The 16,165-nt window shown below is 46.7% G+C and overlaps 2 protein-coding genes across 2 annotated transcripts; one reads left to right on the plus strand and one right to left on the minus strand.

Moving 5' to 3' along the window:
- Positions 1 to 79: 79 nt before the first annotated feature.
- On the plus strand, positions 80 to 14,401 carry LOC115627364 (zinc finger SWIM domain-containing protein 8). Its single transcript, XM_030523014.1, has 8 exons — positions 80 to 405; positions 7,186 to 7,428; positions 7,495 to 7,658; positions 7,728 to 8,038; positions 8,124 to 12,827; positions 13,623 to 13,961; positions 14,062 to 14,211; positions 14,282 to 14,401. The coding sequence occupies exons 1-8, from the start codon at positions 93 to 95 to the stop codon at positions 14,346 to 14,348; spliced, it is 6,291 nt and encodes a 2,096-aa protein (XP_030378874.1). The 5' UTR covers positions 80 to 92; the 3' UTR covers positions 14,349 to 14,401.
- A 471-nt stretch (positions 14,402 to 14,872) lies between these two features.
- On the minus strand, positions 14,873 to 15,722 carry LOC115627365 (glycine-rich protein 1-like). Its single transcript, XM_030523015.1, has 2 exons — positions 15,519 to 15,722; positions 14,873 to 15,013 (listed from the first exon to the last, which is right to left on the minus strand). The coding sequence occupies exons 1-2, from the start codon at positions 15,720 to 15,722 to the stop codon at positions 14,873 to 14,875; spliced, it is 345 nt and encodes a 114-aa protein (XP_030378875.1).
- Between the last annotated feature and the right edge of the window lie 443 nt (positions 15,723 to 16,165).

The following is a 16,165-nucleotide window of genomic DNA, read 5'->3' on the forward strand; positions in this document are numbered from 1 at the left end:
CGGGCGCCGAAGCCAACGCTGCCAATGGCGGTAGCGCTGCAGCCGCCGCCGCTGGCGGAGCTGGTGGCAACAATGAATGGAATCCCGAGGAAATGGATCGCTTCAGTTTCGACGATTCTATACGCTTCGAGGAAGATTCTTTATGCAGTTGGAGCTCGGAGCCGGAATCCTTGTGCAACAATTGGCGCGGCTGGAAGAAACCGACCCCCAACGGCAGCAACGGCATCGGTGGTGCTGGCACAAATACTACCGGTGGCATAGGCCTCAGTACCAACGTGAGTGGCGGAGGCGGCAGCGGAACTTTCGGAACATCTTCAACGGGAATATGTGGAACAGGAGGAGGTATTGTTGTAGGCAACGGTGCCGCCACTGCTGCAGGCATCTCAACCTGTGGCCGATGCTATGGTGAGTAGCTTTTAAAACAAAACAAAATAGTAAATAAATATGCCTATAATCCGGCAATTTGTTCCATTTTTTCCGGGCAGATATAATTTAGTTAGGCTATGAACGACTTGCGATATTTTTGCATTGTGTTTTAAGGTCCAGCTAGGATAGGCATTATTATAGTTCACACTAAATATATCGCGAGTCGTGACTATCCATGGTTATTATATATAGGCAATACTTTCTACCAAACTGTATATCTTCAAACTGGCTTGGGAAAAAAAGATTCCAAAATATTTCATAAAAGACCTCTTAAGAAGGTATTTGTTTTTGCCAATCTGAATCACGTCCAGCGCCCATCTCCAGTTCGAATTTGCAAATTATGCGCATATAGTCGGCACAAATCAATGTCGGGTGTGCATACAATGATGGAGTGGTGGAGATGGAAAGGAGGGCGAGTTAAAAATGTAAATTATCCTAAATTGCGCGAGTGCGCTGCTGCACCTATTACAATTATTTATTGCGACCAGTCTGGCAACGCTAGCACACAACACCAGTACCAGCACCACTTTAAAGTCTCCTCATTGCTGGCAATTACACGCATGACCTTTTGGGCGCGTGAGTTTAGTTGAGTTGAGCTGAGCTGAGCTCGTTGCATGACAATCTACAAAAATTGGCTTAAAATTACAACGGCAACTACAACAATAGCATTGATGCTGCACTGCCGCAGTCAGCGTCGCATTTTCCTCTGTTCGTGCTGCTGCTGCTGTTGTAGCTGTAGCTTATCGCTAAAGTCAAACTCACGACTTTTTGCGGGCTATGCTTTGTTGTTGTACCCTGTGGTCTGCAGGGCAAAATGGCATGTTCGACTACTTATGAATGTAAGAGGCGGTTTCGGATATACGAGTATTTGCAATTTGTTTGAATGTCTGAACCATAATATCTTGAAGTTTATTCGAGTTAGAGGCGGGAAACTCAACAACTGAACTATTCTCCTGTAAACACAAGTCAAGTTGAATGAAAATTCTTCTTTTATATTAATTAACAATATAGCTGTATTTGGAATAAACCAAATGAACCTGTGTATTCTGGGGGCTATAGCTTGGGCGAAGTAAGGGACGCCCAACTTCGTGGCTCAGTTTAATTATAAGCACGCATGTCACGTTTCTTTAAAAACGCATTTTAAATAGTGAAATAAGTTGTTAGAATTGCATTCGGTTTTGTTTGCACGTCTGAATACTGTTATTTCCAATAGCGTTAGAGCTAGGTCGAATTCATTTGCGCAAATCAAGTTCAGACAAGTCGCTTTTGTTTGCATGTATGAGCCCCGATATCTACCAAACTAAATGAAACAGAGGCGTCTAACTTGTTAGCTTAATTATTCCTGTTTGTTGTAAATCCTCCAAATCGTTTGGTTACGTACTTGGAACTTTAAGGTAGCTCTCAGTCGGCTGATAATAGTTATACCGTCCTCCCTAGTCTTTTTAAACACACGACGACGTTTCTGTAAATGAATGAGTGTGTGTGTGTGTCTTTCTGTCTCGAATGCATGGTCAGCATGGGAAGTTGGGTCGATTGGTCGGGTCCTGTGCGCCGTCGCAGCATTATCAATGTGTAATCTCGCAGTTCTCCTCCATTGTTGCTGCTGGTGGTGCTGCTTTGTTTTGTTGCCGCTGTCGCTGTCGTTTGCCAGTTTTTGTTATTGTCCATTGAAGTGGGAGCTTTGCTAGTTGCTACTTCTCTACCAATGTCAGCTGCAATTTTTATGCCATGGCCCAACACAAGACGTAATAACCGCAAAAGCGTCCAAATGTTTGGCTGCAACGTCAACGTGGCCGACGTCCACGTCGTCAGCGTCAGCTTCAGCGACGCGCAATTTTCTTTTGCTGCGTTTCGTACTGTTTGTGTCAAAGAACCTTTTCAAGGATACACCCAACAGCAGAGAACGGCAGCACCTGCCTGCTTGCCTGCCTGCCTGGCTGGCTGCCTTTTCAGACCCTCCGACTAGCCCCTTGTGGCATGTAATAAAATATAAGACGACGATTCCTTTTACAACTTTAGCTGCGACTGCTAGCGGGTACACCTTCACATATGTATGTATAAATAAACGAAGAACACGCACACACACATATATATATATATACACAAATACATATATAATATATATATATATATATATATGTATATGCTTAACCCTAGAACACTAAACTTTTGAGGCACTTAAACTTTGTTACTTTGTTTACAATTAATATTGGCTTTGAAAATGTATGTTAGGCATTACGTTTCCTAAATACATTATTCATTTAACTTGGCAAATGCCTTGCCTAACCAGATTGGTATATCCTGGTACCGCAAGATGGTTCTAAAGTTGACAGCTCATACAAAATGTTCATACATAGTGGAAGGTTTCTTTTTGCTCTAGGCTGAGCTTAGAATCTGATAATGTTTATCAACTTAGCTTACAAAGCACTATTAACATTTTTTCGCTGTTTGTCGGTTAGGTAAATACTTCAAAAAAAACCTCATCAATAGCTCTCTCATTGTGAAATCCGCTCTTAAATTCCACTCATTTTAGCTAAACATCTTCTTTAAAGACTAAATGGTAGTTCTGGCACTGATTTGGAATTCAAGAAACGGCCAAATAATATATTTATACCCTCCCTAGGTTGGACATGGTACTAACAGAATAGTTATGATATTATTATGTATTCCATGTTATGGCTCTTATGCGTAATCGTAGTGAAAAGTATAATAATTTAGTCTTTTACTATTAAAGTGGAACCTAGACGGTCTTAATAATAGCAAAGATAACAAAGGAATTACGACAGTCTTTTATTTGGAAAGTGCAAAAAATAATAATATTTCTATCCCAACAAGTTTCAGTTCGACTTTTTCTTTGAAAAATAAAATTACAATTGTAATAACAAAATGCCTTATAAATAGTATCATAAGATCATTTCTCATTGCCGAAATCGCTGAATTTATAAAGAATATAACATTTATGAAAATAATTTTTAAAAATTTCTTAAACCAAACAATTCAATCGCTGGCTTAACAATTTCAATTATGCATAGTTTTTTCCAAATTAAAAGTATTTAAATAAAATTAAACAAGAAATTTTCAACAATGTTGTGGGGTTAAAACAAAAATAATGAACTAGCTACGCAAGCTGACAATGGCACCCATATGTATGTATATATGTGTGTGTGTATGTTTATGTGAGCTTTGAGCACTTGGCGTTGCCACATGTCATCTAATTAGTGGGGCGCCTGTGTCGATTTTAATTTCGTTGATAAAGTTGTGCAGGCAAATGGATAGATGGGGATGGATGGTCGGACGGACATACATAACTGCGTTTGCATATCAGTTTCATGCACTTCCGCAGCAGAAGTCCAATAACAGCAACAGCGGTCGTAACTCATACATGCATACATATGTACATACATGCATACAAACATATGTACATATGCATGCATGTATGTATATTGACCTCTTTTTTGGTCTTTTATTTTTGTTTTTAGCTTTTGTTTTGAAGCCGAAGCGTTTTTGTTTTAATAACCTGAATTGTCGCCACTTCATGAGCATACCTGTACATATGTATGTGTGTATATATGTATATATTTATGTACTGTATGTATGTATGTTTGTTTAACCCTGAGAATCAACCAATAATCAATGAAGAAATCTACATATACATACGTCCCATAGGAGCTTATAAATATTTTATGAAAATGTAACTCAGGAGGTGTTTGTGTCTGAACTTTTTTATTTCCTGAGATTTTTACAGCAAGATACCATTTGTTTACTTTAAAAATATTATACATGTATGTATTGGTAATCTATAAATATTTAAATTGAAATATCAGTATATAATATTTTCCTCAAAGTAAATAATAGATAGTGAAATATTAGGGCCTCTCCTAAGTAGCTTAGATAGTACAGTTTTCTAACATAATACTAAAAATTATTCATAACACTCTGAACACTAGAATTCGCTCGTTAGAACACTATTCAAACTGGCGATTTAGATAACCCTAAAGCTAAAGAAATTATGAAGAACAGTAGTAACTATTTCGAAATACCGCTTCAGACTACAAAAGTTATTAACTTTTTAACACAAAATCGCTGAACCTCAATCCAATCTTATCTTAATCTTAATCCATGCTCCGCAACCATCATCATGTTTTTTTTTTTTTCGTTAAATAGGGGGGTTTCCTCAACTCTTACTTTCTATCCGTATCCTTACCAAGACTATGGAATATTTTAATTTTAAATGAGTCTTTCTAAGCTGCGAATCGTCTGCCAATGGAATGAAAAATTCATTTGTATGTGTTAGAGGAGGAGTGAGTGGATTAGCGAGTCGTTGGTTCGTGTTTGTGTCTGCTCTTGAACTTCTTGTTTAATTGTTTGTTTGTATGTTTATCAAATAACTGGAGCATGAGGTTTATAAGAGGTGTAGAGCATAAACAAATGTGCAAAAATTAAAACAAACACGCACACACACAAACAGCAACAGAAACAGACACAGGCACAGAGACAGACACATGCATACGAGTCGAATACAAAATGAATGAATCAGTTCGAGTTAAAGAAGCCCTCAAACAACGAAAGCAACTCCAACACAGCGGCCCTCCTCCTCCCCTCCTCCACTTCTCTACAGTTCCCCCAGTCGATTTGCTGCAGACAAATGCGTTTAATTGTTGCTGTTGTAGTTGTGTTGTGTTCTGTTGTTGGTTCCTTGGCCGTTGTCTCTTATTCAGCTGCTAAATGGAATAAAGTGGTATAAAGGAATATGAGACCGAAGAGGGATGGATGGTGGGGAAGAGCAGGAGCGAGCGAGAAAGGCATGAGTCGACGTTGTCTCTTTTATTAGCGAAGGCAGATTTAACGCTTGCGGAAAATGACTTTGAATAAAAATGGTGCCAGAATGTCTGAAATTAAGCGGAACAGGGCAAAGAGAAAATAAGAAGACTAAAATAGAAGGCGCAAGAAAGAAAACAATGTGCTGGCAGTGGCGACCGCGCACGCACCTCTCTCTGTGTGTTTATGTGTGTGTATGTGTGCGTGAGGGAACAAGTGTATGTGTGAAACCTGTCAGCCGACGAAACTTAAGCTTATGGGTTAGCAAAAGGGGTCACCAAATTTCTGAGCGTGACTCACTAAGCCGACTTCAGACGAGCATTTTAATTATGTGAAAACAATTACCTTCATACATGTAGCACCTTAAGCATTGTTTTATTTATCGCCAAACTTTGTGATTAATTTATGCATTTTTTTCTTTTAAATATTCTAAAATTTCCGTAATCGAATGTTTGGCTAATTTTTCCTTCTTTTTTCGCACATTTTTTTAATGTTTTGAAGTACTGTTTTGAGCAACAAAATGTTTATTTGTATAACTCGTAACCTACACAGTTCTATATGTTTTGTAGTTCTGCTAATTTCAAACTTAACCTTTTAAGTGCTAAGTGTTAAACAGAAGTTGAATTCGCTGCCTATAATTAAAGTGTAAGCTAGATCTGGTGACAGTCAACCAACGAAACCAACATACACCACGTTTTTTCATAAAACTGTTCAGGTAACTATTGAATAGGTTATTGAGTCGTAAAGTTTAAGTATTATTTAAAAAGAACTTGCAAAGACATGTAAACAAACTTAAAAGGTAATCCCTAATTAGCTCAATGTGTCTATCCATCTGTATAAAGGGAAATACAGTCATCAAAATCTCTTGATTTAAATTCCAACTTGTTTGCTGCCAATATATCGAGCATAACGTTGTCGGCGTTGCTAAAAATATGCCTTCCCAGATATCTTAGAGCTTACACTCTACATTTTCCACCTGAATCCTTACCGTGTCTATTCTTGTCGCCTGCACCAGTGTTGGTTCTTTTGTTGTATTGTTTATAAAAAGGTCTCTTACGCTTTCTTTGTTTTGCGCTTTACGAAATGCAGCACATGGACGACCTTTCTGATGACATGCAGCTGAGACCGCGTGTCTGTCTGTCTGTCTGTCTTTATGTGTGTACATAATACGTGTACATACATACATGTACATATGTATGTACATATGTGTTTCTGTGTGCACATATGGTAATGTGCGAGTGTTGTATGCCTTCATTTGTTTATTTAAACGCCAAATTGTTGAATACAGTGAAAACTCTCTTGGCCGGACACTCCGCGTAAGGGGATACTTAGAACACCGAATGTTCTAGAAAAGTGTCCGTCTAGCAGAGGTGTCCATTAAGAGAGTTTTCACTGTACAGTATTGTTTATCGACGAGGTAAAATTGCTTTTGAATAGAAGCAGAAGAGGCATAACAAAGGCATGCAACTAATATTGAATTAGCTTTCCCACAACATGAACATGAGCATATGTCTGGTCGGTCAATGGACGCACGGCCATCCTCTTTGTTTTATGCCCCCATCTTCAATTCCTTCGCTATTCCCAGTTGCTTGACCGACTGACTGACATCGATTTTTAATGCGTGGTTAACAGCAACAACAAAGCAATCTCTGGCAACTCGTATGTTCGATTCGACCGACAGACCGTTGGTTGCCTTGCGTGAGGCCAACCTAATTAGGCCAAACAGTACGGATAAACAAATGTGAGCGAGACATGGTCGGTTTCAATTAGCTAAGGCCCTCCCTCCCTCCCTACCCGGTCCAGTCCAGTCCGTCTCCCTCTACCTTATTTACCTGTAAACTTCAATAGTTGTACCCCGAGCGAGTAACTTTTAAGGATTAGTGTTAAATATTCAATAAATTGAACTAAAAAATGACTGAATCGTTCATCTCTTCTTTATAGATGTTTCCACGTTGGCCGAGCTCGCAGCACGCTGTGTTGCTTCCCACATACCCTTCGAACTGGTCGAACATGTTTATCCACCTGTGCCGGAACAGCTTCAGTTGCGCATTGCCTTCTGGAGTTTTCCGGACAATGAGGAGGATATACGCCTGTACTCTTGTCTGGCCAATAGCTCGGCGGAAGAGTTCAATCGAGGCGATCAACTGTTTCGGATGCGCGCCGTTAAGGATCCTCTGCAAATAGGTATGGAGAAGGAAGGTGCCCTTTAAATGTGTGTGCCTCTAATCCTTGTCCTGCCTCCCGTTCTAGGTTTCCATCTCTCAGCCAGCGTTGTGAGCCAAACGCCGCGCACATATTTCAATGTGGCTGTCACGTTCGACAGACGACGCATCTCCTCCTGCAATTGTACGTGCACTTCGTCCGCCTACTGGTGTTCCCATGTGGTGGCCGTCTGCCTGCATCGCATACATTGCGTAAGTTGCACAATATATTTAATCGACGCCTAATTCTAATTCTCAATTTATATTTATTGCCGGCCTCAGCCCCAGGAAGTGTGTCTGCGTGCGCCCGTCTCGGAGTCGCTAACGCGACTACAACGCGATCAGCTACAAAAGTTCGCCCAGTACTTGATCAGTGAGCTGCCGCAGCAGATATTGCCGACAGCTCAGCGTTTGCTGGACGAGCTGCTCAGTGCCCAGCCCACGGCTATTAATACTGTGTGCGGAGCGCCGGATCCCACTGCGGGCGCCTCGATCAATGACCAGACCAGCTGGTATTTGGACGAGAAGACGCTGCATAGTAACATTAAGCGCATATTAATTAAGTTCTGCCTACAAGCTCCCATAGTGTTTAGGTGAGTAAAAATACATGACGACGATGCATGTCTCTCGCTAACCCTTTCTCTCTCTCTCTCTCTCTCTGGACTCTCTTTTCCGCAGCGATGTCCACTATCTAACAGATTCGGCACCACCGGCTGCCGCTGAGTGGAGTTCCCTGTTGCGACCGCTACGTGGTCGTGAGCCAGAGGGCATGTGGAATCTGCTGTCGATTGTACGCGAGATGTATCGACGCTGCGATCGCAATGCGGTACGCTTGCTGGAGATTATCACAGAAGAGTGCATGGCCTGCGATCAGATATTGATCTGGTGGTTCCAGACCAAGCTGGCTCTCATGATGGGCTCCCATGGCCACAGTGGCGGCAAGCATTCGAATACCCACTCCAATTCGACGACACTGCAACATGCGTGCAGCTCGCTCTGCGATGAGATAGTGGCCCTATGGCGTCTAGCAGCTCTCAATCCAGGCCTGGCGCCTGACGAGCGAGACATGCTGCATGCACAGTTCACGGCCTGGCATCTCAAGATCCTGGATCGCGTCGTAAAGTGTCGTATGATGCCCTCATCGTACAATAATAAACATCAGCAGAATTCACGTTCGGAAACGGAGATGTTCATTGGCTTTAAGCCGGCAATTGAGGCGTGTTATCTCGATTGGGAGGACTATCCGATAACAGGCGTTACGCACACCCACGACACAAATCCCATATACTATTCGCCCTTTACCTGTTTCAAGCACACTGATGCCAAGGGCGAGTCGTGCAGTACCGGCGGTCCGCTGAATGCCACTCAGGCGGTGATGAACAACAATAAGCATTACAACTACTTCAGCACCTCCAACGATCATGGACTCCACGGTGGTGTCTTTAAGCAGCGCCTGGAGAGACCGTTTCGCGATCGCTACTATGTGGGTGGTCCAGGTGGTAGTGGTGCAGGTGGAAGCAACGTAGGCGCACCATCTGTGGATGCAGCGGGCCACAGCAGCGGCGTAGTAAGCGTTATTGCCAGACCAGGCGTGTGCTTAGGCACAGGAGCGAGCTGCAGCACAAGTGGAAGTGCCGGCGGCGGCGGCGATGTTGGCATTAGCATCGGGCTCATGGAGCGGCGGCATGACGAATTACCTAGCAGCTCGACGGCGGCAAACGCTGCATCAGCCTCTGGCAATGTGGGCGTCGCTGCCGTAGCCGGAGGTGCTGCAGGTGGCGGTGGTGATGGTAACCGTTCGAGTGCCAGCAGTGAGGGCTTTTGTGAGAACGATGACTTTGGCGGGGACACCAGTAGTAGTCACAACTATTGCACCGATGCCGGTGGACGTACTATAAAGCCTACACAAGCGGGTGCTATAGTAGGTGGCGGCGTTGTCGGTGGCTTGCCTAAATCCTTAACGGAATCCGACTCGCAGAGCAGCTTCGATGCCGTTTCTCAGGAGGGCTTTGTGCTACCGGCTACGCCAACAAACAACGCGACGGCCGCATCTCCTTCATCAACAGCGGTTCCACTGGCCACACCCACTGGTCTGTTAAGTGATGCCGCCTATCGGAATAATGCCTCATCCACATCGGACACATCATCAGCGTCCTCGGCATCCTCTTCGGCCTCATCAGCTTCGGGCTCGTCCAATTCATCCACCTCGTCGATGCTAATGGCTGCAAACGATGTGGCAACGCCACCACCAGATCATAGAGTAACCACCACAGTTGTAGTTGGCAGACGTCTGTCGAAAGATGAATCTTTCTCCTCCTCCGGCGACGAGTTCGTAAATGCGGCGGACTTGGGTGGTAAAAATATGGGCGGTGGCGCCAGCGGTCCAGGTGAACTGACGCCGGTGCCCAGCACATCTGCAGCGGCGCGTGCGGCACTGGCCTCTGGAGCAGGTGCAACAAGCGCCCAGACAAGTACGCCAATGGTGTCGGTGGCCCCAACCACATCAGGAGCAGCGGCTTCGGGAAATATACCGGCGGCTCGAGCTCTGGCTGTCGCTGTAGCAGTCGCCAGCGATAAGCCACACATCTTCTCTAACGTGCGACCATCGGAGGATGCCTGGGACATATTGCTAGCCCGTGCCGAGGGATTGCATGCTCATGGACATGGAGGAGAGGCGTGCATTCTGGCTGTCCGACTAGCCGAACAAATGCTGGCTAATCCGCCCAATTTGCTGCTCGACTTGCCACCAGCGCCAAAGCGTAAGGGCAAGAAGCAGAACGTCAATCCCATCTCGCACCAGTTAACAGTGGTTGCCTCTGCCACGCTCTCCAAGTGCGCCTTTCTTTGTACGGTGCTATCAGAGAATTCGGAACATTATCATATAGGGTTTCGAATTTGTCTGTTTGCCTTGGAAATGCCGAGACCGCCGGCCAGCACGAAACCACTGGAGGTGAAGTTGGCCAATCAGGAGGCCGACATTCTGGCATTGCTCAAAAAGATCCCCCTGGGCGCTGCTGAGTTGCACGTGATTCGAGAGCGCGCAGAACAGCTGAGAAGCGGCACGTTTAAGACACGAGGCGAGGCACTGCTACCAATTAATTTGGCCACATTTATATTCGATGCACTTGTCCTGCCCAGTGGGACAGGTGGAACAGTTGGCTCCCTGGGTGTCACACTTAGCCCTGCTCCCAAGGATCTGCCTGGACGCAGCAATGGCCCGCGGCCGAACGCTTTCTATAAGCAGCAAAGCGATGAAAATCTGGGTTTTGAGGCCGCTGTGGCGGCGCTTGGTCTAAAGGCCAATGTTTCGGAGGCGGAACATCCGTTGCTGTGCGAGGGGACGCGTCGTCAACGTGGAAATCTGGCACTTACCCTACTCTACTATTACAAGGATGAGCCACGCAAGATAGCCAAAATTATGGAGAAGCTTCTGGATCGCGATATACACACGCTGCTGAAGGCACCACTGCTTCCAGCCTACTACTCCAATAATCCACCTGTGCGCACGCCGAGCAATCAACCTCCACGACGTGAAGAGCACGATTTTGGCAGTGCTTCTAGCAGTTGCACAGTTGGCGGCAACGGTGGTGCAATTCTTTGTGACCTATTTCCCACCGATTATGGATCTGTGGGTGGAAATAGCAGACCACATAGCTCTACGAGCGCAGAGCTGGAGGTCAGCATCTGTGCCCTGAGCATTGCATCCACGCAGGCGGGTGGCAGCAGTGGTGGTGCAAGTGGTAGCAACATAAATAGCAGTGCTAGTGCTGGCTCTCAAAGCATGGTAAATCCTGGTGGCACAACAACCGCCGGTGGTGGAGCCAATACTGTAGGCAGCTCCACCAATACCACGACAACAACGACCACCACCAGCCGCACCAAGGAGAGCCGCTATAAGGGGAAACGCGCATACCCGTCCATACCCAATCAACCGTCGGAGGCCAGTGCACACTTCATGTTTGAGCTGGCGAAAAATGTGTTGAATAAAGCTGGTGGCAACTCATCCACCTCACTTTTCACACAGGCCACCACTAATCAAAACCATCATGGACCACATCGGGCGCTTCATATGTGCGCCTTCCAACTGGGCCTGTATGCTCTAGGTTTGCATAATTGCGTCAGTCCCAATTGGTTGTCGCGCACCTACTCCTCACATGTCTCTTGGATCCTCGGACAAGCCATGGAGATTGGTGCACCGGCCATAAGCTTTCTAATCGATACATGGGAGGCACATTTGACACCACCGGAGGCCGCGGGTATGGCTGACCGTGCATCGCGCGGCTGGGACAGTAATATGGTGTATCCTGCAGCTGAATTGGCGCTATCGGTGCTGCCCCATGCGGCTGCGCTTAATCCCAACGAGATCCAACGCGCCATACTGCAGTGTAAGGAACAGAGTGATCTTATGCTGGAGCGCGCCTGTCTCACAGTCGAGAATGCGGCCAAGGGTGGTGGTGTTTATCCTGAAGTATTGTTTCAGGTGGCACGCTACTGGTACGAGCTCTACATGCGGAATACGCCTAACAGCGAGCACAGCGATCAGCACGACGAACAACTGGACCACTCGGCGGTTAGCCTTAGCGCACTGATCGAGTCCCAACAGCAGCACGAGCTGCAGCAGCAATTAAGCATGCCGGCGCCCAACATGGGGCATGGACCGCCCCTAGGTGCTGGCGGAGCGCAGCCGCCCGGGCAACCCGGCCAGGTGGTTGTTACTACCGCACCGCAGCCGTTTCAGCCTGGTGTGGCCACGCTGGCGCCTATTGGTTTAACGCCCTATCCGCCGTACAGCTTCTGCCAGGGCATCTATCATCACAATTTAAGCTACCCGCCCAATCCAATGCAGATGTACATTTCCGCAGGCCCACCGCCACCACAGGCCTATCCAGGCTACCAACCGCCACCGCCCGCACCACAACAGCAGCCACAGCCGTTAGCACCGCCGGCGCCAGGCCATCAGGGACCCCCACCACCGTTCCAGGCACCGCCACCTTTTCAGCAGTTGCCCCCGCAAGCCTATCAGACAATGCAGCCGGGCCCGCCAGCCTTTGTGCCCGCGCCACCGACCCAAGGGGGACCCCCGCAAATGGGTCCACCAGCCCAACACATGCAACAGGCAGTAACAGCGGCAGCCGGCTATTATGGTGCACCACCACCACCCCCGCCACACAAACAACAGACGGCGCCGTCTTCAAATGGACCACCGACGGCGGCGGTGCAAATGCGACAGCATCCACACGCGCATCAGCATCCGCCTAGCGTCTACCCTTTCATGCAACCGCCACCACCACCGACGCATCAACAACAGCCACAAGCGCAACAACAACAACCGCCCTCGCAGTCACAACCACCGGTGCGACAACGCAATCCGCATCAGTTCACGTAAGTAGCAAGCATTCAAGTTCTAAGCCCAGAGAACCAAAAAACTATTTGCAGTTTGTATCAAGGTGGCCTAAAAACCCAGTTTTTAAAAATCCCTCGAATAGCTTTATGAGAAAATATCGCACAAAACGCTAAGCCCTCTCATATCCATGTATTTCAAGATGACCCACAAGCTGAATTGTTCAAGGTCGCAGATCAGCTCTGCAAACAGAGAATCCACACAACCTTTCGTATTTGAAAGTTAATGCCAGTTGGAAGAAAAACTCTTGTGGGTTTATTAAACACGAATAAATAAATTCTTATTTGTGGCAGATTATCTTTTCAGACACAGATTCCGCCGATTCTTGAAACCTTTCGCATCTATAGTTTGTACGTAGATGTTTGCACTTTTCGTAGAAAGTTTCTTAGAAATCACTTTAAAAGTTTACGTTTTCAACGTCACCTAACAAACCCTCACATATCAGTTCCAACATCTAATTATAAGTTATCCGGCTACTCTCCCAGACTTGCTCTTTTCTCAATAGTTACGAGGTTTATACTTTTAAGCGTCTCAAAAAGCCGTTGAAGCCTTTTAAAAGCTTGCTTTCGTTTTTTAAGTGGAAGTGGAAGTTCTCTATGCCCGAAAAGTAAAAAGAAAGAAAAACTGTGGGTCCTTAATATAGGGTTTATTAGCAGAACGATAGTTTATGCATTTTGTTATTCATACAAACATACATACATATGTTTGAACCTCTCTCTCTCTCTCTCTTTTTCTTTACCTCTCGCTCTGTCTCTCTCTCTATCTTGCTCGCACAGACCCACACAGCTGCGCTACCTACTGGCCGCCTACAATGTGGGTATGTTGGCGATGGAGACATTGGCGCGACGGGTTCACGATGACAGACCGCAGGCCAAGTATGCCCGGAACCCTCCATATGGAGAGGATGTGAAATGGCTGTTGCGGATCAGCAAGAAGCTGGGCACCCAGTACCTGCATCAGTTCTGCATCTGTGCGGTCAACTCGATTGTGAGTCCGTTCGTGTTGCACGACGTGGCCATCGAGTCGGCCCACTATCTGGGGCGCAACAATCATCAAATGGTCATGCAACACTTGCGCTCTGCCCTAACGCCGCTCGTGCAAAAGTGTCAGCAAATGTAAGTGATCTTCGCGATTCCTCGCCATCTCTAAGCCCCCTCTAAGCTCTATTTCGTTTGCTGTTGCTAATATTGTTCTCTATTTGCTGGGACGGGGCAGGTACATTCAGTGCATCCATCAGAAGCTGTACCATTTGACGCAGGGCGACTATGAGGAGTTCGCCAGCATAGTGGTGGCCGCTCGCGCCGCCTTCCAAATCACGCCCGAAGGAAGTGCACAGTTCAAGGATTGGCTGCAGTCGATCAAGCGGTGAGCAATTGAGTGAAGGAAGGCGACTTTAGAAATTAAAATTAATGCATTTTCTCGAATATATTCGCAGTTCCAAATCGTGTAAGAAGGAGCTCTGGACGCAGATTAATTCGGCGCTGCAAAGCAATTCCAAATGACAAAGACTTGACTCGTGCAACATGATGACAGCAGCAGGAGCGGCAGCGACGACGGTGGTGGGTGTGTCAACGACGACAACAACATCAAATACCCTGGCGCCTGGAGCGTCCAGTGAGCTGTCGTCCAGCAAAACAAATGTTGCCGTAGCGGCGACGACGCCTTCGTCTTTGGCGACAGGTACGAGCGCAGTCGCGGCCAACAGCAACAGTAACCACAACAACAATAGCAGCAGTAGCAGTAGCAACAACATTGGCAGCAGCAGCACCAACAGCGGCAGCGGGAGTGGCAGCAGTGGCGGCAACAACAACAGCAGCCACAATGACAGTCATCATGGGCATCATCATCATCATCACCACCATCGGCATCATCATCTGCTGGAGACGCCGACAACAGGCGTCACAGTAGCAACAACACTGGCAGCAGCAGCAGCAGCTGCGGCGGTGGCCACAGCAGGAACAACATTGGCTGCAGCATCAGCAGCAGCCGCCGCCGCTTCGGCTGCAGCAACGTCCAACAGTTTTAATCATGTGTACGAGCGTTTGTGTCGCGTACCGCCGCCACCACAGCCAGCGCCAATATGTACAGCACCCTCGCCACTGTCCAGCGTTTCGGCCTCGTCGGTTATAACGACGTCGACAACAGCAACCAGTGCTTCGTCCTCAAACTGCTCGTATGCCCGACAACAGGCTGAGCATGAGCGACATAGGCAGGAGCTGGCTGCTGCTTATGCCCATCAGCAGCAGCAGCAGCAGCAACAGCAGCAACATCATGTGCAACACCATCATGTACAGCAGCAGCAACAACAACAGCAGCAGCTGCAGCAGCAACATCAACAGCCACATCAGCGTCAGTCAACGTACGCACATTATGAGCATTCATCGTATCCATTGCATGGCTATTACCCGCCCACAAATACGCGCCCGCTGCAACATCAGCCGCACCAGCACCAACAACACCAACAGCACCACCAGCAGCAGCAACAACAACAACAACAACATCATCATCATCACCAGCAACATCATCATCAGCATCAAATTCAGCAGCACGCGCCGCAGCAGCAGACGCCACCCTCGTCGTATCATTTGCAACAGCTGAGCCACTACCATCAGCAACTTTAACAACGTATCATTAGCTCTGCCCTCGGCGACCATGCATCTCGCTCTCTTTACGCTGTTGCGTCGCATAAAGCTGCCAATGCCGATATCGTTGCCGTTGGCAGTGCGTGCGCCGGCGCTGGCATTGACACCGCCACCACCACCGCCCCCAGCGCCAGCAGCACCTTTGTCGTCAGCATCTGCGCCTGCAGTGCTGCCGGAACTGCCACCGCGACCATTGCTTGAGGCAACAAGCTCACCCTCGCTTACTGTCGCCATTATATGCCTGTTGGCTGTAATGTTCGTGATGATTGGCATCTATATCCTCATTACTAGTGTGGAGTCCACATCAATACGTCATTGAAACAATACATACGAGTACATTTCAACTAAATACTTTGGCTCATTAGATTGGCATCTATCTAGTTCACAAACGAATATTCTGTTCAGGCAATTCCATAAATCATCAATTTGATTTATTTTGCAACTCTTGTGCAAACTAATTACCGTTAACAATTCGGTATCAGCAGAAAAAATTCAAACTCAAACTCAAGAACGCATGCAAATCCGCTTCTCAGCCCATCGAATTCAAAATACTTTTGCGCATATGTAGGGGCGATCTCAGCGTCGGGCACACATGAGTAGAAAAGCAAAAGCAGAAACAAAAAGAGAAGATGAAGAAGAAGAAGGAAAGAAAGGAAAAATGATTAAAGTACACCACC

This window comes from Scaptodrosophila lebanonensis, unplaced genomic scaffold, assembly GCF_003285725.1.
Source record: "Scaptodrosophila lebanonensis strain 11010-0011.00,11010-0021.00 unplaced genomic scaffold, SlebRS2 tig00000092-arrow-pilon, whole genome shotgun sequence".
NCBI lineage: Eukaryota > Metazoa > Arthropoda > Insecta > Diptera > Drosophilidae > Scaptodrosophila > Scaptodrosophila lebanonensis.